A 22,040-nucleotide genomic window follows, 5' to 3' on the forward strand; every position below is an offset into this window, starting at 1 on the left:
ATTTTTATTATACGCAGCGCTGTAGCACGTGCTAAGGGTTGCCACCTGTAGCACGAAAGCGCTATTTTACCACTATTACAGTCAATTTTTTTTACTGTATCACCAATTATTGCTGTGCAATACGCAAATTTAGGCAGAAGTAGCACTGTAAGAGCTGACCGTGGTGAATACCCTGATGTTTTGTAATAATTTCATGCATGTAAAGCATAATGGCGCCAATTCATGAAAATTAGGGGAGGGGGGCAAAATGAATTTTGTCAAAATCTATGGGGGATTTTTTTTTGTTATTACACTAAGTGGGTTCGGTCATAGAGGTCCTCTTAACTAGATTTCAATGACGGTAAAATTACCCTAATTGACCAAGATCATTTTGATATTTCATGGATAGCATTTGGAGATGCCTTTACCTCTGTCACACTAAAGGCTCCTTCACAATGAGATTTTACTGATACCGGGTTTTAACTAGCACTAATTTGAGCCAATCAGAGGTTTTAGAGGATTTTTCAGCGAATCTGAAAATGCTATGAAAAATCCGACTGGCTCAAATTGACGCTAGCTAAATTTCGATATTAGTAAATTCTCACCATGAATAGGCCTTAAAGTACCAAGGACAGTGAAAATGAAATATGATTGTTTAGATTGGTTGAGTAGATTTTGCTAACTGCTGAGGCTTAAAGTGTTGAGGACAGAGAAAATGAAATCTGATTATTTAGATTGATTAAGTGGAAAGTTGCACGGCAAATAGCTAATTTCCTAACTGCTGAGGCTTAAAGTACTAAGAACAGTGAACATGAATTTGATTGTTTAGATTAGTTGAGTGAAAAGTTGCACAGTAACTTGCCAAAATGCTAAATGCTGAGGGTTAAACTGCCAAAGACAGTGAAGAAATCTGATATATAGATTGGTTAAGTAGAAAGCTGTTGATGTTTGAATATTTATGGACAAAATGCGCAGTCGAATTCAACTTGTCAATTTTTACGGTTCAACGTGGCAACACTGACGAAAATTTAGTACTACAATGGAAATTTCATAATGTTGAAGCAAACAAAGAATAGGAACCCTAGGAAATCGCGGTTTTCATGTATGAATATGGTATGTGTCCAGAGGGGGGTGAGTTGTATTCTTATGTTGATGTCATTGGTATTTTAATGTCTTTGGGTTCAACAAGAAATAAGAAGCGTAGAGTTTTTTTTTAATCGACGATTATTTGGCAACCTTAAGGTAAGGCTATTTGATTATTGTCGTCTGAAACATATTTATCGTGGAAGATGGGCAGAATAAATACAAAAAAAAAAATGAAAAACTGAAGAAAAAACGAAAACATTCTTATATGGATAATATTATAAAGCATCAAATCTAGCAACAGTTTTGATATGAACAAAGTTCTTAAGTAATTAATTATTAAGTTAATAAAGGCTTTCGAATGTCTAATTTATTCAAACTAAAGTGTAGAAAGTCAGACAAAGATCGTAGGATATATGAAGTAATAATAAAGTCATTAATTTGTTTTGTCAGTAACGGAAGGGTTTTAATACCTATTTTGAAAGGTAGTAATGGGTAGTCGTCTACTTAACGGTACATTTTCATTCTTTGGTTGTTCTTCTTCGTACGTAAAAGTTTGTTCGTCATAAGTATCGTCATAGTAGTCATTATAATCCTCATAAACGGTCTCATTTACCAGTCTGATTGATTGCTCTTCAGTTGGGTAGTACTGTGGCTGATAACGTCGCCCTTGCCTTAACCTGTTGTATCAATAAAGTTAATAAGTAAACAGGTCAATAATACAGGAATATATGTAAGAACAGTCTAGATTAGTTATGTTTGTCTTCATTTGCATTTAGGCGCAGTGCCCTCTGCACAGATGAGCAGTTATTGCCCTTGTTAATGGGTTGGGCCAAATTTACCCTTTTTGGATGCACTGATTGGTTATCCATTTCTTGAATAACATAGCCAACTTTGCCTAAAAATGCAAATGAAGGTAAGGTCACTTGTGTTAATTTACAATAATTTAGATATGGGAGATTTTCAAAATTTCGGAGGGAAGGGGAATCTTCTCCCTTATTTACAGGCCAGAGAGTCTGGGGGAATAGTAAAATTTAATATTGTATGTGTATTTCATGATGAATAAATCTTATCTTATCTTAAGGGGGATTTGTTGTTTTTTCAACTTTTGCAATGAGAATACCAAAAAAAGGCATTCCCGATGAGGTTACCCCCAATAAAGGTATTTCTCAAATCTAAAGGGATGAAAATGTAAGGAGGCATATGCAATTCCATCCCCTCATCGATGCCACTCGGTAAAGTTAAACACGTTCAACTTTTAATTGTACATTGATTTTTAAGAACTTGGTACCATAATCTATCAAAGATCTGGTTTCAAATAGGAAACACCCCTACCCTTTGGTAGGCTACCAAGTTCAATAATTCTGCAAATAATAGTTCTGACTTAATCTTCATCAATATTTGAATCAGTGATAAGCGAGTGAAAGGATCTACATAGTTCTGAGAAATTTTAAAGGAACAGGAAGAATAAATAATAGATACATAAATTTAATCATCTTAAAGTATTTTTTGGCATTTCTGAATTAACGAATCAATGCAAAACTAATTTTTGCTTGGAATGATAAATTTTTATATTTTCAGAATTTATTCAGCTTACTCAGGGCTTACAAACTATCTGATTGTAGGAAATCATAGAATAGTCAACAAGTATTTTGTTGGTCATTCCCTACCGTTCTGATATAAACTAATATAAAAATTTTAAGCTTTCTATATTCTCAGCACTGCCGTTAAACTTACAATGAAAGGATATCCAGGCTTTAATCTTCTCCTGAGCCTTCGAATGTTATTAGAGACTTATATATTTTTAGAGAGGTTTTCCTAGACTTCCTAGATTCCTAGAGAGGTTTTCCTAGAGTGTAGTCGTTTTTATATGAAAAGTTTTGTGTGATTGGGTGAAATTTTATATTATTATCTGGAGTATCAGGGTGACAGGGGTATCGAAGGATTCCCAAGAAGAAGATAGATACAAATATATGAGAAAGTTCATTATTAATCTCTTTTCTAACTTCACCCGGGAGGGTGTTCTGTCTATGTCTCACGCGGAAAATCTATTTTCCAAATAATATTTTTTTCATTAGTGCAGTTTGGATTCCTAGCCCTTCCTTTTCTCATTCAGGGATCACCAGAAACCCAGGTCCCACGAAATGCTCCTAAACTCCCCAAGGAAGAAGGACCTACAAGGAATAAAGTGAAATCATTTGACAAAGATATGGTGGAGTCACATACTGTGTGGTTTCTTGAGACATGTAATTTACTGTAAGGATTCCGCGAAATTAAAAAGATTGAAATCACTATTTTTAAAATAACATCTGGACAGAAACGACTGAATACATTTAACAGTAATTTTTTCAAGGTAACCATTGGCCCTGCGGGGATTTAGAAGAGCTTATTAAGCTGAATCAAAGTTTTTTTTGACAGGTATTATATTGCTTTTTCTGGTCGCTAATGAAAAAAGAAACAAATACTGTATGTTATGTTCATTGCAAATAAACCAAGTTCAAGTTTCCCCATTGTAAACATAAAGTGGTGCAGTAGCGACAGAAGTTGCGGAGCATCCTGTAAACGTAGTAATATAACTTACCTTTTTCCCTCTACAACGGTCTAACGCATTATTAATTGAGCTTTTAATAATGATTAGCTGAGATGCTACAAAATGATTATAATGCCCAGTGCGATGTCCAGTACAATGCCTAGTACGATTTGCTGCAAATCAAGCGGATGATACAAATCTACTTTTTTTTCCTTTTTTCTTCTTCTTTTATTGTAGCTTTTGTTAGAGCGTCACCACTTCCAAAAACACAGTGGCTTCGTAGCTTTTAAAGTTTTTTTTTAAATTTGTTTCACTTTTAGATCCAGCCCTTCAGTTCAGTTTAAACCTGGGGGGTTTCGCCCCGGTTCTCTTCTCTTGATGACCCTGGTTCTAACTGTATCTAACTTATCTCTTATGTTAGTGGTTCTCAAACTTAATTAGACACTGTACCCCTTTTTACCCACAAAAGATTTAGGTACCCCATTTCTGTTACCGGTACTAAGTAAACTACAGCTAAAATATAAATAGAATTTCCAGTCCTAGAGTTAAAGTGTTTTTTTTTTGTTGGCCGGCCGCGTAGCCCCTAAAATTTTTTGCGTACATCTAAGGGGCACGCATACCACAATTCGAGAACCACTGTCTAAGGTAATCAACGATCTTTCAAATTGTCTTTTAATCTTCTAAGTATTTTCTTACTTCCATAGCCGTTCAAATATACGAAGCCCAAAGTAGGAAATAAATAATGCCTGAGACCACACTGGCTAATCCTGACAAAATGAAAGAATCACACATAAGAAAGAAACGAAGATAATAACAGCCAGTGAAGAATCGAAGATAATCATGGAAATATTTCGTTCGAGACCTCCGCTTGACTGTCTTCAATGTTGAATAATAAAAAAATACAGATAAAAGTCCAAAGGATAATATACAAACTAAACCTTAAAACAGACTCAAAACAACAACAGGAAAAACCCTTTCTAAGCAACGATGAAAGGGTAACACAGTGCAGAGTTATCCTTGTTTCTCTTGTTTCTTAAAATTTATCTTGTTTCTTAAAAGAGTTATCTTGTTTCTTAAAATTTATCTTGTTTCTTAAAAGAGTTATCTTGTTTCTTAAAATTTATCTTGCTTCTTAAAAGAGTTATCTTGTTTCTTAAAATTTATCTTGCTTCTTAAAAGAGTTATCTTGTTTCTTAAAATTTATCTTGTTTCTTAAAAGAGTTATCTTGTTTCTTAAAATTTATCTTGCTTCTTAAAAGAGTTATCTTGTTTCTTAAAATTTCGTCGTTTTTTAGTAGGAAATGTTTTGATTTTCAACAACTATTCAATAGAACTTCAGGATAATTTTATTTCTTCACATCTTAAGTTCTGCATAAGAAAGAAATGGAACTTAAAGATACACTATATATTAGTTACAGGTCACAAAAGTTAATTTACGTCGGCCTGTGTAGCGCCATCAAGCAAAATCTGGCTAGAAATTGACATTTGGGTGATTTTGTTTGATAGACTTGATGAATATTAAATAAATTTGAATATAAGGTAATCTCGATTATTTAAGAGCCTGGTAATGAACTGTTTCAACGAAAATAGCAAAATTTTTCCTTCCATAAGGATAAGCTAATAACAAGATTTTGAAAGAAATTAGTACAATTTTTTTCACATAACCTAATATTTATTAAATTGACCAAGTGGAAGAAAGCTCTAAATAAAGGGAGTATTGAAAAGGCAGACTAGTTATTATGCATAGCTATTCAGAAGAGAGCTATATTGATCTATCCAAACCCTATAAGACCAAAAATGTAAAAAAAAACATTTTACGAAATAAGTAATATCAAGTCATTGACAGAATATATAGTCACATATACGTGTACATAAACATACATCTTGCTACATATATACATAGATGTTTATGAAATATATTACTTACTTCCGATCTTCGTTTGTCTTAGCTTCGAATGCATTATTGACCTATAACAAAAAAATAGAGTGTTGAATTCTAGTGTATTCTGAAACTTATTCTATATCAATCAAAATAAAAGCTCATATTATATAGTACTATAAGAATACCCTCTATTTTTTTCCCATACTAAAATCGTCTCCGCTTTATGAAAAACTAATATACGTAGTGATAGTTGGCTTGGCAGTTTTAAATAAAGTATAATACAAGGACTTTTACGGTTAAGAGAATCAGGCATATGCAAAGGGAATAAAAAAACTATACTCATAATTGGGAAGCCAACCGAAATTCTGAAAAAAAATAGTATTTCGGGGAGCCCATACACCCTTCATCCACACTTACTTCCCTAGTAAGAATTAAAACTATAATGCTTGCCAACACAAATACGATATTTTATAATCTAGTAAGATATTGATTGTCCATTTACTTGGCTTTGACTAGTCTTTTGGAAGGGTGTAATTTGAAAATGAGTGAAGTTGATACAAAATGGATCAAAAATATGTGAGGGAGGAATACCAGCCAGAATTCAGTTTCATATGCAACGAGCTTTTAGGCCACATGCAATACATTGAACACATTGAAATATAAACGACAAAATCGAATTTACAGATGAGAAGTAATTGTATAAAATAAAATTAATCATATTTATTATGTGAAATATTAATTATGCAAACTATACCCAAAATTAACAGAAGAAGGACTGCAGTCTTGGTCAGAAGTTGCCAAATTCTCTTATAAAACTAGAAGAAGTTAATAATAACATGTATGGCAGCTTCTCTTCCGCCCCCTCTTTAAACGGTGATACCTTTTAAAGGTGATTGGTGAAATGGTAATTCCGGTGATATCTTTTAAAGGTGATTGACAAAATGATGATTTCTTTTAAAGGTGATTCACCTTTAAAAAATGGTTGATACCTTTTAAAAGTGATTGAGGTAAAATGGTAAGTCCAGTGATTCCTTTTAAAGGTTATTTACGAAATGGAGATTCCGGCGATTTCTTTTAAACGTGATTCACCTTTAAAAGACGGTCAGTACCTTTTAAAGGTGATTGACGAAATGGCAAGTCCGGTGACTTCTTTTAAAGGTCACTGACGAAATGATGATTCCGGTAATTCCTTTTAAAAGTGATTCACCTTTAAAAGATGGTGGACACCGTTTAAAGGAGATTGGCGAAAAAATTTGTTGCACCTGCGTAAAACACAGGATAAGCCTTCCTTAAGAGAGTCACATAAAGGGCAAGTATACTGCAACCCTACCCTCTCTTTTTCTGTGTCCAAAAACATGTCCCAAATATCAGTAGACCCCATGCCTCCAACGACAAATCCACATAAATAGTGGCTATGTTTGAAATATGCTTGGAAATTATTGTATTTATCATGGCTTTTTCAGGCGAAGCCACGCGTTTTCGTGTTCTCTCTATGGTAGCTCCAGTCTCCACTTTTTGAGGCTCCAAAGGAAAATCAGGTGCATTTCAAGTGTTGTTTTTTTAAGTAGAAATCAAATCTGACCCACAAAAAGTTATTTTCACTCTACCAACTTCGCCTGAAAAACCCATAATGAAGAAATAGCATAAGTAAAGAGCTAATTATTTTTACCAAGTTTAGATGTGGTGGTCAAGTAGGTGACTTGAGCGTAAGTGTCCAACGACATCGATTAAATATTGGTGAACAGTCACCCTGCGCCTCCAACCACAAACACGCATATACAGTAGGTATATTTAAGATATGCTCAGAGTTTAAATAATTTTTAATTATTTAAAATTCTAATTATTTAATTAGTGAAGCATTTAAATAATTTTTACCACATTTGGACGTGCTGGTTAAGTAAGCGATCCTTAAGGAGGCTTATTAATCCAATTTCCAACAAAACAGGAAATTCCTTCTTTTTGGGTCCTCTTTTCAGGTTGTTTTCCAATCTTCGTGCATTATATCCCAGTTAGCTTTTTGCAAGTCATTTATCCCTTATTGCTATAACTTGTTACTAGTAACTCAAGATTTTCAGCGTTCTATATAAATCTACAGAAGGAAGCCCTTGTGGTTCTATCCCAATTTCAAGGGCTACAACAAAAGAAAGGTTGGGATGGCTTGCCAAAGATTGCCCTTTCAGCCAACCATCTAGAGCCATGCGAAAAGAAGGTTGTCCCAGCATTAGGAGGGAGCTGGCTGTAAGGAAGGGTTTAAAGTAAACAGAAAATAGTCCTTGGTCAGCTTAAAAAGCTGGTAGAGATGGAAGCAAAATAACCGTGTTCATTCAGGCTTGCCTATTTCATAGGTAACTTCGCAAGATCTTGGCAATCTACTGTAAGAGAGAAGGAGAGAATCGTCAACAATTTCCTTTTTTTAATGAGGGTCTCTGCTGCTGAATGGCATTTTGGCATTCCAGAATATCAAAGAAGAAAAGTAGAGCAGGCCGAACGGTAGATCCCAGCTCTAAATAGGAAACCTACAAAGAGTACACTGGTAACTATGAATTGGCAAGCAGAATGGGACTAAATCATGCAACCAGCAGGGAGACATCTTAAAAATATACTCTTTCTGCGACAGCTAAAATTCGTTGCACAGGGACACACTAGTAAAAATTACTCCTCAGTCGCATTCCACTTAGAGCTTCTACTTCGTTTTGCTTTCCTAACAACTCTAAGTTAGTTTTGTGATCTCCTGTCAGCCTCATCTCAAGAGTTTAGCCTCTTCCTAACCCCCCTCCTGTAGGTAAATTAGTTAAAATATTCTAGAGAATACCGTCTTCAAACATCATGAGGATATGTTGAAGGCACGTTATTCGCTCTTTGATGCATATAGTTTTTGGATTTAAACAGTTTCGCTTATAAAAATTTTGGTGTGTTACCTCCTCACCAAGACCTATGCTTAAAAGCAATTCATTTAGGAAACGTCAAGCATATTTTCGTTTTCTTTTGTCCATGCTTTTGCATTGTACCGACCAAGTTGTGAAATTTGGCATTTTGCCAATGTTGAATTTCAAAGTAAGCAGCGCTGTAACTCCTCTTGTTTCTGCTGCATATCAATAGCTTTCGAGCAATGGCTACAGAAGCAGAAGTCGTTCTCCACTTCTACCTTCTCCACATTGAGCTAAAGCCACACTTTTTTTCATCCCAACTATTCTATTGCCGTGAAATTTTGATTTATCTACCTTTAACTTTCTTCTAGATCTGTCAAAAATTAAACACGAAAAAGAAAGTTTTGAAGAAGATATAAGGTTTATAGAATGGTTTTACAACGACGAGTTTTCGTAACGATGTAGGAGCTTTCTTGCATCCGCTTAAGTTTTACTGCAACTGCAAAAAAAAGCAACAGGAAAAGTGCATTAAGTCTCAATTAGGTATTTATCTTGCAGTACCCATCTAGATTTTATCTTAAGAGTTCAATAAAACACAGCGTTATAAACAAGGTGATTAAATACAGAAAATCTATTCCAGTTTTCTTTATAAATGATTTGCAGAGTAATTTTTGGTTCCAGCAGTTGCAGATGATTGATAAGATTTTAATAAGATTTATCTCTTAAACATAAACAGAGTAAAACCTAAATCAGTAATAATAAGCTCAAGTCTCAAGAAAAAAAAAATCAACCTCTACATCCTCCCCCCGTAAGGCCCAGTGGTCAGGAAACAAGAGAGGAGAAAAGTGTAACAATTTCAAGTCCATGTAGTGAACACCTTGCATTGCAGCCTTTCTAAGCTGCTACGAAAAAATTCATTTAACTCAGCCCCGTTAACAGAAAACAATACATGAGAGGAATTTGGGAAATATATGAGGTAGGAGGGGGGTAGTCAGAGTAGTAAAAATGGGGAGAAATCTATTCACGGGGAGAGGTGAAGTCCTAGTAACTAATTGATATTTAGATATACAGGTTAGCCATACTAGGCGACTTGAGTAAACAGTACAAAGGCATCGGTCCTTTCTAATCATGTCTCAGAGGTGATTAAATAAATAAGTAGGATACATATTCACTAGGTAATGTCCATTTCCATGGAATATGGAATAACAGTATGGGATTCAAACATCACCTTTATACAAACCCAGAGTATTTTGTGGTTGCTTTCTGTGAAGAAGCAGGAAACAGATAAGTAAGATAAGTACTAGCTGAGCAATGTTCCGTTCTCAGGGAACAAGAAGGAGGAAAGAGGAGAGAAACCTGAAAAAAGGAGGAAAAACACAGGCAAGACATATTCTCAGGAAGAAATGTCCCATTCTCATGGAGCATGGGATAGTAGTAGTATGCGATTCATATATTGGTTCTATATGAATCTAAAGTATTTTGTGGTTAATTCCACTTTTCTGATAAGAAGGAGGAAACACAAAAAGAAAATTAAATGAATGTTTAGAAAACAGTAGAATAGACGAAAGTAGAAAATAAAATCTGATTACCTCTTGGATCCCTGCTGCCGATTCGATTTTTCGAGCTCCTCCTCGTTGAAGTCTATTATCAATTTCTATTGGACTCGGTGAAAATCCTGTCTCCAATTCCTCTTGCCCCGGTCTAATTACACCATTTCGAATCCTGAAAAATAGTTAAGAGAATAGCTAGTTTAAATCTAAATTTTACAAAATCCTCAGTAAACTATTATATGCTAATTAGTTCCTGAAGGGGGAGGGAAGATGTCAAAAGAAAGGATTTAAACAGAATTGGAGCTCCATGGGAGGGAGTAGTAAAGAGTAAGGCTTTGAGTAGGTTTGGACAGAGGGGGAGTGTGCGTAGTTGCGTTGGCCTTAGGAAGTTCGGTGCTCCAATGAATTGTTAGTAGCAGTAGTAGCTAGTAGTTTTGGAAACAAATAGCACAAACCATAAAATATGAACTTGGAAAAAAGAATTGTCATTGTACCAAATGGCGAGACAATAAGCGGCTTCTCAAAACCGAATGTAAAGTTAGACTAGTGGTATATAATGTCTTGTGCATTTGAATTATATTTTTTAGATTTTTGTAATTTTCGTAGAGCTGATAGCATGAAATACTTCGTCTTTACTTTTCCCTGAAAAGGTTTTATTCTTGTTCTCTGAGAAAGTCCGTATAGACTGGATAACAATAAAAAATTGTGCCTTGTGACAGTGCAATGGAAAAGCCCGTTGCTCTTGATAAGGTTCTTCGGTCAATCTTGCGTGTCACTAAGAAATTTTAAGAGACCCCCTCAACCAAGTGTATAGACACTGGACTTACAATCCCTTATTGTTCAGAATGCAGGCTCAGATCCTGGAGTTGCCAAGACCCAAGTCCTGGCTTGGATTATGGGTCTGTGGTTTGACTTTGCAAACTCAGCCAACTGAAGTGTGGAAGCAATGGGCCAATGAGGCCTGAGCTATGGTGCAGTTGCGTCCACCCCACCATAAATTAGAAATTAATGAAAAAAACAATCCAGCTTTTCCAAAAAAAAGACAACAGCAAAATACAAGAAATTCTTACAGAGCTCTGGTTCTCTAGTTCCTCTTAATGATGTTATTTATCTTATGGCTTTTTTTTCTAGCTCTCATATCATCTTTCTTTAAGTCTAATTGCTTACGAAGCAGAGACTTGCTTACGAAGCAGAGAGACAGGTTGATTCGGAAAAAATAGAAAAATGTGGACCAAACCACATTAAACTGGAAATAGTCGTTTCTCCGATTCAACCATCCGGGGGGGGGGGAATTGAGGAATGGTTAATTCGGAAAAATTAGAAAAAATGAGGTATTTTTAACTTATGAAAAGGTGATCAGATCTTAATGAAATTTAACATTTGGAAGGATCTTAGGCTTCAAAGCTTATATTCTAAATCCCGACCAGATCCGGTGACATTGGGGGGAGTTGGAGGGGAAAACCGGAAATCTTGGAAAACGCGAAAATTGAGGTATCTTTATCTTACGAATGGGTGATCGAATGTTAATGAAACTTGATATATAGAAAGATTTCATGTATCAGATGCTCCATTTTCGATTCGATTCGGATCCAAGGAAATAGGGGGTTGCAGAGGGGAAACAGAAATCATGGAAAACGCTTAGAGTGGAGAGATCGGGTGAAACTTGATGAGAAGAATAAGCACAAGTTCTAGATACGTGATTGACATAATTGGAACGGATTTACTCTATTTGGGGGAGTTGGGGAGAGGGTTAATTCAGAAAAATTAGAAAAATCGAGGTATTTTCAACTTATGAACAGGTAACCAGATCTTATTGAAATTCTATATTTAGAAGGAACTCATGCCTCAGAGCTCTTATTTTAAATCCTGACCATATCTGGTGACACCGAGGGGAGTAGGCGGGGGATACCGAAATCTTGGAAAACGTTTACAGTGCAGAGATCGGGATAAAACTTGGTGGGTAGAATAAGCAAATGTCGTAGATACGTGATTGACGTAACCAGACTGGATCCGCTCTCTCTGGGGAAGTTAGGGGAGATCCAGTGCTTTGGCGAGTTTGGTGCTTCTGGACGCGCTAGGACGATGAAAATTGGTAGGTGTGGCAGGGACCTGCACAAATTGGCTAGATAAAGTCGTTTTCCCCGATTTGGGCGAGTGGGTGATCGGATCTTAATGAATTTTGATATTTAGAAGGACCTCGTGTCTCAAAGCTCTTATTTTAAATCCCAACCGGCATTAAGCCTCTGATTTTCCTTTTAAATCAATCTATTGATTCTTACAATTTTGCTAGAGCTCATGCCATATGAGCTCTTGGCTCTTCCGGCCTTGTCAAGAGTGCCATATGAGCTCTTAGCTCTTGTTTTTGAGTTGCAACCATTTGATCTGTCTTCGATATTTGAAGGACCATGCGAACAACTACTCACTTTTGTGTGCAAAGAAATATAGACAGTATCCACTCGAACAAAAGAAGATTCCCAGATACCCAGACAAAGAAAACGAAATCGAGGGGTGGAGGCTGAAAAACTCCTCAATAAGAAAATAAAAGGTCCCAAACAAACTGTTTTGCGATTAAAACGTTATATTTGTTCCTGAATGCTACAAATATTCTCACGTTTTCACATATTAAGTTGTCCACGGAGGACAATAAGCGTTTGATCTACCCCTCTTCTTAGGTATATACCAACACCTCAGAGAACACCCCTCCTGCGGACTAAATTCGGAAACTTTATCAATACCAAGAACTGCCCGGACATCAGGGTTATCTAAAATCTTAGATATATCTACTCGCAAACTAGTATATTGATTAACATTTGTCGGAAGTTGCATAGTTTTCAGTTGCAGTTCTGACATTTCCGACAAGTTCCAACAGCTTGGTCGGAAGTTTCAAAGAGCAGTTCCATAATCATCGAATATAATTGACAGAAGACATTTAAACTTTTACTAACACTATTTTATTTGGTCCCCTTATTTACAGGAAGCAACAGGGTCCCTGAAAGCCCAGAAAAAGGGAAAGTCACGGTTACAGTTGTCCACCATAGAAAGTTATAAACTAACGATCCTTGGAATCTTGATGGATGAGCTAAATAATCGAAATAGAAAAAAGAAAATCAGACAGGTGGGATTCTTTTCAGTAGTTATACCCTTTTCGGTAGCTAGGCGGATCAGGTTTCAGTTAGTATTTTATCTATCAATTGATTGAAGGGTCTAACCGATATTCGTGCCCAATATGGCATCGGACCGAGATTTCAATTTACAAATTTGAATGAATATGTTTGAGAAACCTTAGAAATCTCATTCACTAACACGCACCTATTTCTCTGACGTTAAGACCACTCTCGTCAGCTATTACAGGGATGCAGTGGTGTGACAACGCATGGAAATGCAGTTCTTATCGTAATTTTTACCAGTTGAATCTCCAAAATTACGCAGTTTAAGAATTTGTCTTTTTTAATGTCTTATTATTGAAACTGACACACTCACTTCCAGACAACATATTTTCCTTTTTTTGTGACAAAATGTTATTATCTCGGTTAAAAACGTGTTTCAATCGCTCTCATAGCCACGGTCAACGCTTTCATAGCTATTTACTTCCACAAATTTACTTTTTAAAAGCCACTTTGAAAAGTTAATAGCTCATTCCATCTTAAAATTAAGGGTTGAAACCTTTGTAACTAAATTCCTGATCGACAAATTGAAGGCTCCAAAAATGAACTTAGCAGAAACGTGGGTATGTTAAAAATTGTTGAAATCAAAACCATGTCAGGACTAAGTTCTGTATAACTAGGGGACACAAAATGGGCTATAGGCCCTGGGTCTCGTCCCTCCCACTGACACAGAACAGAAAACTTGACAAGCTACCGTTAGTTCATATGCAAATCATGCAAAGATTTCCAATCTGTAGTTTGAAGAGCTTGGTCTTCAGCTCCCTTGGTCCAGCTAAAAACAAGTTTTTTTAGGTGAAAGTAAGGAGCGATGTTAAAACTTAAAACGAACAGAAATTACTTCGTATATGAAAGGGGCTGCTTCATCATCAACGCCCCGCTCTTTACGCTAAAGTTTGACTCTTTCTCTCAACTCTGCTTTTTAAAACAGTAAAAAAAACTATAGCGTAAAGAGTGGGGCGTTGATGAGGAAGCAGCCCCTTTCATATACGAAGTAATTTCTGTTCGTTTTAAGTTTTAATGTCGCTCCTTACTTTCACCTAAAAAAAACTTGTTTTTTTATTTAATTCCTGAACTTTTTTTAATCAATGCATGTTTTGATTTTGGTTTCTCCGCAGAGGAATAATTAACACGAAATTTGCTATTTTTTTTGGCTAAATGGCTTTCTCATAGTTTTGACCGAATGATTATGAGAAAAAAAGAGCGGGGGAGGAAACCTAGTTGCCCTGCGATTTTTTGGTTACTTAAAAAGGCAACTACAACTTTTAATTTTTACGAATGTTTTTATTAGTAAAAGATAAACGTAACTTATAAATTAGCTTACATAACGCACTTTTGTAATCTCATGTTTTTATTACATATATGAGGGGTTCACCCCCTCGTCAGTACCTCGCTCTTTACACTAAAGATTAAATTTTGTCCCAATTCATTAAGAATGACCCCTGAATCACAAAAGCCGTAGAATAAATAGTTGAAATCACTAAAAATAATTTAGCGTAAAGAGCGGGGTATTAGGAGGAGGTGAGCCCCTAATATGCGTAATAATTTCTGTTCGTTTTAAGCTTTAATGCTGCTCCTTACTTACAGTCGAAAAAACTCTAGATATTTATATTTTCATTGTTTTTTTTTTTAATAATGCTAGAAAATCCTGCGCTCCCTTCATGGAAATTTTCTCCCCCCATGACAAATTCCTCGATGGAAAGTTCCCCCAACATATCCCCCTCTTTTCAACCCCTCCCTCAACCACCCCCTGAAAACGTCTGTACACTTCCCAATAACCATTACTATATGCAAGCACTGGTCAAAGTTTGTAACTTGTAGCCCCTCCCACGGGGACTGTGGGAGAGTAAGTCGTCCCCAAAGACATAGTTATAAGGTTTTTTGACTACGCTAAATAAAATGGCTTCTTCAGAATTTTGATCTGTTGACTTTGGGAAAATAATTAGCGTGGGAGGGGCCTAGGAGCCCTCCAATTTTTTTGTCACTTAAAAAGGGCACTAGAACTTTTCATTTCCGTTAGAATGAAACCCCTCACAAGATTCTAGGACCACTGGGTCGATACGATCACCCCTGGGAAAAAAAACCCAAAAAAACAAACAAACAAATAAACACGCATTCGTGATCTGCCTTCTGGCAAAAAATACAAAATTCCACATTTTCGTAGATAGGACCTTGAAACTTCTACAATAAGGTTCTCTGATACGCTGAATCTTATGGTCTGATTTTCGTTAAGATCGTTTGACTTTTAGGGGGTTTTCCCCCCTATTTTCTAAAATAAGGCAAATTTTCTCAGGCTCGTAACTTTTGATGGGTAAGACTAAACTTGATAAAACTTATATATTTAAAATCAGCATTAAAATACGATTCTTTTGATGTAGCTATTGGTATCAAATTTTTATCGATTTTTTATGGTACCAAATATGGTACCAAATTGGTATCCATTTTTTAGAGTTTTGGTTACTATTGAGCCGGGTCGCTCCTTACTACAGTTCGTTACCACGAACTGTTTGACAACTACACATAGGTTTCATTGACACATTCAGTGGAAAGGTTAACGTTTTCAATCTCCCTAAAATTAGAATTAAGTCAAAGTGGCAAAGTGGTAATTTTCAAGGGTCCGGGTCTGGGACACTCTTTTAGAGTTTCATCCACAATTGAGCAGGTTTTCAGCTCCATTTACTCCTCTTTGGCTTAGTTTAATTTTTTTTTTCTATTTTTGTTTGTAGGCTACTAGCCATTGAAGAGTCAAGTATACTATTTATAAAAATAAACTATTATATATATACAGTTTTATTATATATAAAATAATTACACACACACACAAATACATATATATATATATATATATATATATATATATATATATATATATATACATATATATATATATATATATATATATATATATATATATATATATATATATATATATATATATATATATATATATATATATATATATATATATATATATATATAAATACATGTAACAAAATGCAGTATCTATAATATATATATTATATGTATAATTATAATAAATTATTTACAAGTACATATAAAAATAAAACAGCCTACCTTGCTTCTTGAGTTGGTATAGATCGAGGACTTGTGCTATGTGTTCTGGTGTCTACGACTCTTATTGTGCTGAATTTGTGATCATCTAGGTGACCGGTGCTACTCGAGTTAGTGATGCAGTCTGCATTTCTGGGCCAGTCACAGGTTTGTAGCTCACGACTAAAAAGCGAACATATTTATCATCTCATCTAATTAAATTTTCGTTCTCGAGTACCCACAGACATATTCCTACGAGGGTTGGTGTAATGTTGAATCTAAACGTAAATAGGGATATTGAATTAATATTACGGCGAAATTGGGGCATAGGGGCTATTGATGTTTTGCTATACCGGTATTGCAATTTCTGATTGAAAAGCAGTTGATCAACGTTTGGGTAGGGAGTTATAAGTGGGGACTCAGTTTATTCTAGTTTGTTCTAACTGTTAGGAATAAATGGCATAAGATGTCCCCAAGTACTAGAACTCAAAATTTGGTGCTGGTGATAGACAGTGGTGTAACTGAGAGGAGAAGGGGGCAAGAAGGGGCAAATGATAAAATCTAAGGTGTTTATTATCATGGGTGTCGTTTTGGGGAGGCGGGAGGACGCCCCCCCAATAATTTGGAGAGAGAATTATTATATAGCCCATGTCCCTTGACTATTCGGATATGGACCCCTCTTGGATGGGGGCTATGGATGTTTTGCTATACCGGTATTGCATCTATTTAGTATATAAAGTTTTACATCCCGGAAATTTTATTTTAATTTCTCATCTGAAATAGTACATAGAAAAACAACAATAGAATTCTTCCAAAATAGCATGTCCTTACTTGAAGAGGTCTTTTTTTTCAGTCCGAAGACATATTTAGTGATCTATACCGCATATCGAGGTGAGAATGAAGCTACAATATTTTGCACCCCAAGAGGAGAAGCCTTGAAAATTCGGCCAAGTGAAATTTAAATACTTCACCCAAATAAAAGAATAAGAGAAAATAGCTTATAATAAAAAAAGAGCTGAAAAAGAGTTATGACTGAGTGAACAAGAAAATACTAATAATGGAAATTATCTAAAGACAAATAAACCAAGAAGATAAAAGCGTTTTAAAGAATACGGATAGAGCAGAAAAAACAATCTTACAGCAGTTGTGTGACAAGAAATAAGTTTATTCACTACTTTTAGTAAGTATGTGAGAAGGAAAATATTTAGAACTCTCTAAAAGGCTATATATAAGAAGCAACTAGGCAAGCCTTAACATAGCAATTAACAAAAGAAAAAATTATTAGGTGTTCAACCATTTGATCATCCTTTATAGAATAAAACAGTAAAGGATTGGATAAACTGTATCTTGAATTCTACAAAAAAAAAAAAAAAAACACCTTTCTAATTTTCTTCTCAAGTCTTCTTATTTAATAAACCAGTGTTAAATTGTAGAGTTAGCTTTAATTTTCGATATGAAAACTTATGTGATTATCATTAAAAAAAGCGGTTTTACTTATTGGAATTTAAATGTTTATTTAGGTTTTATTTATTGGAATAGTCTCATCGAGACATACAAGTTAGTGATACAATTCAAAAGTTTCCTTCAGCAACCGTTCAATAAAACGTATTAGTTAGTGTAAAATTAAATCTCTTGAAACTTATAATACAATTCATAATATTTGAAATGAAAACCTTGATTCAAACATAAAAGAAATCCTACAAGCAACTTTTATAGGCTTCCAGCACTTTCCCTGAAGCTAAGTACCCCTATATTCATAAAAACTGTTTAGCTACGAGCTATAATCACTGTATATATTTTATATAGCTTATTTTTAGAGCTTTTTTAGAGATATATAACATATTTAGCAGTTACCTGATGCTGAGTGTCCCTAGTTTCACAAATGGTAAGAAATGTGTTATATTCACTTGTCGAGACCATTCTGTTGTCAACTTTTAAATTATAGTTACTATGCCAAACAATTTATGGGGTTGAAAATTCAACTATTATCAGACAACTAAACAATTTTCCCGGCAATTTCTGTGTATAACAATCATATAACATCACAGTTTTTGTCTATCACAAAATATGCAACAATCATGTATTTTTTCTTCCTAACTTTCTTTTTTTTATTTGTTGAAAAAAAAAGTTCCAGGCGTGAATTAAAAAACACATTATCTTGAGTCAAACTCACTTTTCACTATCTTAATTGTAACGATTTATCTTGTTTTTTGGTCTCTTTCATTTCTGTTTTGTCAAAATGCTGGCAGCAATGATGAAACTTTCGAGTAAATTAAATTAAAAAAGAAAGTTTTTTTTAACTGAAAGTAAGGAGCGACATTAAAAGTTAAAACGAACCGAAATTATTCCGTATATGAAAGAAGCTGTCCCCTCCTCAACGCTCCACTGTTTACGCTAGAGTTTTACTCTTTGTCATAACTCTTCTTTTTAAAACAATAAAAACTTTAGCGGGAAGAGTGGGGAGTTGAGGAGGGGACAGCCCTTTTCATATACGGAATAATTTTGGTTCGTTTTAAGTTTTAATGTCGCTCCTTGCTTTCAGTTTTAAAAACTTGTTTTTATTTGTTTAATTTCTTAATGTTTTTTAATTATTGTAAATTTTGAATTTGGCTCACGTATATGAATAATTAAAACAAATTTGCACATAAATTTTACTTTTTTTAAACTAAAAATAACCTTATAATAACATAAGTTTGATTTTTGTTTCAGTTGTTTGACTCCTGAATCACAAAGGCTATTAAATTAGATTAATAGCCTCTTTTAAAAGTTGAAAAAGAAACTTTAGCGTCAGAGAGAGCTACTGAGGAGAGGCAACTCATCTCATATACGTAATATTTTCTGTTTGTTTTAAGTTTTAATGTTACTTCTTACTTTCAGTTGAAAAATTTGTTTCTTTTATTTAATTGCTGATCATTTTGTAAATAATGTTGGGAAATACAGCTCTCCCTCCATGGAAAATTCCCTTCCCTCACGAGAGATTTCTCCATGGAAAGAGTCTCCCATGTAACTTAAATTAGCGATACTTACGGAACTAATTTTGTAAGGCGTAGTAACGAAACGGCCAAAGAGGTCATAACTGTTTTTATGAAAATGAAAGTCACAAGTTGAGCCTGAAATTACTGAAATAGATGAAAGAAAATATCTTTAAAAGAAATACGTAATAATTGTGTAATATTACGTGAAAAATACGTAATATCTTTGTTTTAAGTTTCTTATGCCATTCCTTACTTTCAGTTGGAAAAAACTTACTTTTGTTTTATTTAGAAACCACCACAAGCCGAACACATACAAAAACTTTGGTTTATTATTACATAAAAATTAAAAGAAATACGTAATAATTGTGTAATATTACATGAAAAATACGTAATATCTTTGTTTTAAGTTTCTTATGCCATTCCTTACTTTCAGTTGGAAAAAACTTACTTTTGTTTTATTTAGAAACCACCACAAGCCGAACACATACAAAAACATTGGTTTATTATTACATAAAAATCATACTAATAAAGCTGCTTATGGTAACATTAAATGCTAAGATTGGCCGCAAAATAACACAAACAAATTATTGCTTATATGGGCATGTGTTATTGTTTATATTATTAATAATGTGCAAACTTCCTCATGCACGTAATATAGGTGGTTCGCTCCTCGTCAATACCTCGCTCTTTACAGTAAAGTTCAAAATTTGTTCCAATCAAATAGTTCGTGGTAACGAACTGTAGTAATGAGCGATCCGGCTCAATAGTAAACAAAACTCTAAAAAATTGAATTTTGATATCAATAGCTACATCAAAAGAATTGCATTTTAATGCTGATTTTAAATATATAAGTTTCATCAAGTTTAGTCTTAGCCATCAAAAGTTACGAGCCTGAGAAAATTTGCCTTATTTAGGAAAATAGGGGGAAACACCCCCTAAAAGTCGTAGGATCTTAACGAAAATGACACCATCAGATTCAGCGTATCAGAGAACCCTACTGTAGAAGTTTCAAGCTCCTATCTACAAAAATGTGGAATTTTGCATTTTTTGCCAGAAGACAAATCACGGGTGCGTGTTTATTTGTTTGTTTTTTTTTGTTTGTTTTTTTTCCCCAGGGGTCATCGTATCGACCAAGTGGTCCTAGAATGTCACAAGAGGGCTCATTCTAACGGAAATGAAAAGTTCTAGTGCCCTTTTTAAGTGACCGAAAAAATTGGAGGGCATCTAGGCCCCCTCCCACGCTCATTTTTTTCCCAAAGTCAACGGATAAAAATATTGAGATAGCCATTTTGTTTGGCATAGTCGAAAATCTTAATAACTATGTTTTTGGGGATGACTTACTTCCCCACAGTCCCTGGGGGAGGGGTTGCAAGTTACAAACTTCAACCAGTGTTTACATATAATAATGGTTATTGGGAAGTGTACAGACGTTTTCAGGGGGATTTTTTTGGTTTTGGGGGTAGGGTTGAAGGAGGGGGCTATGTGGGAGGATCTTTCCTTGGAGAAATATGCCATGGGGGAAAAAATTCAATGAAAAGGGCGCAGGATTTTCTAGCATTACTATAAAAAAAAAACAATGAAAAAATAAACATGAAAACGTTTTTTCAAATGAAAGTAAGGAATAGCATTGAAATTTAAAACAAACAGAGATTATTACGCATATGAAGGGTTCTAAAAATACTTTAGCATAAAGAGCGAGGTATTTAGGAGGAGATAAATACCTCGCTCTTTATGCTAAAATATTTTTAGTGATTTCAACTATTTATTCTACGGCCTATTTGATTCAGGGGTCATTCTTAAAGAATTGGAACAAAACTTACGATTTAGTGTAAAGAGCGAGGTATTAACGAGGGTACAAACCCCCTCGTACACATAATAAAAATATAAGAATATAAAAGTTTGTTACGTAAGTTAATTCTTAAGTTACGTATACTTTTTACTAATAAAAACGTTCATTGAATATTAAAAGTTCTAGTAGCCTTTTTAAGTAACCGAAAAATTGGAGGGCAGCTAGGCCTCCTTCCCCACCCCTTATTTCTCAAAATCGTCTGATCAAAACTAAGAGAAAGCCATTTAGCCAAAAAAAAATTAATATACTAATTTCATTTCAATAATTTATGTGCGGAGAGCCAAAATCAAACATGCATTAATTCAAAAACGTTCAGAAATTAAATAAAAAAAAACTAGTTTTTTTCGTAAGGAGCGACATTAAAACTTAAAACGAACAGAAATTACTCCGTATATGAAATGGGTTGTCCCCTCCGCAGTCCCACGCTCTTTACGCTTAAGTTTTTAGTTGTTTTAAAAAGTAGAATTGTGGCAAAGAGTCAAACTTTAGCGTAAAGAGCGAGGGACTGCGGAGGGGACAACCCATTTCATATACGGAGTAATTTCTGTTCGTTTCAAGTTTTAATGTCGCTCCTTACTTTCAGTTAAAAAAACTAGTTTTTTTTTATTTAATTCTTTAAGAAATGGCCTGAATCAGAAAGGCCATTTAATTAGAATAACTAGCTCTTTTGACATAACTAAAAATACTTTAGCGTAAACAGAGAGGTAGTGACGAGGGGATGAACCCCCTCATATGCGTAATAGTTTCTGTTCGTTTTAAGTTTTAATGTAACTCCTTACTTTCAGTTGAAAAACACATTTTTTTTATTTGATTTTCGATCATTTTTTTTAAATAATGCAGGGATATAAAGCGCCTCCTTCATAGAAATTATCTTTCCCCATGCACAATTCCTCCATGGAAAGATCTTCCCACATAACTCGATCCCCCTACCACAACCAGAAAAAATCCCCCTGAAAACGTCTGTGTGGATTAACTGTGGGGGATTAAGTCGTCCTCAAATACATAGTTACAACACATTTAGACTATGCTGAATAAAATGGCTATCTCAATCATCTCATTAGCCATTATGGCTATAGCCATTTTATGTTTATAATAAACCCGCATCCGCGATCC

General features: G+C 34.7%; 1 protein-coding gene across 4 annotated transcripts in view; it reads right to left on the bottom strand.

Moving 5' to 3' along the window:
• Window positions 1-22,040, bottom strand: part of LOC136036058 (uncharacterized) — a 159,797-nt gene that overhangs the window by 111,108 nt on the left and 26,649 nt on the right. For 2 of the 4 annotated variants that reach the window (XM_065718012.1, XM_065718013.1), the window contains exons 4-7: window positions 16,128-16,286; window positions 9,931-10,063; window positions 5,520-5,560; window positions 1,536-1,742 (exon numbers count right to left, since the gene is read on the bottom strand). In XM_065718012.1, coding sequence (XP_065574084.1) covers window positions 1,536-1,742; window positions 5,520-5,560; window positions 9,931-10,063; window positions 16,128-16,286 — 540 coding nt within the window. The remainder of the gene's footprint in view (window positions 1-1,535; window positions 1,743-5,519; window positions 5,561-9,930; window positions 10,064-16,127; window positions 16,287-22,040) is intronic. The other 2 variants (XM_065718016.1, XM_065718014.1) reach the window with 1 other exon arrangement.

Source organism: Artemia franciscana, chromosome 15, assembly GCF_032884065.1.
Source record: "Artemia franciscana chromosome 15, ASM3288406v1, whole genome shotgun sequence".
Classification (NCBI taxonomy): domain Eukaryota; kingdom Metazoa; phylum Arthropoda; class Branchiopoda; order Anostraca; family Artemiidae; genus Artemia; species Artemia franciscana.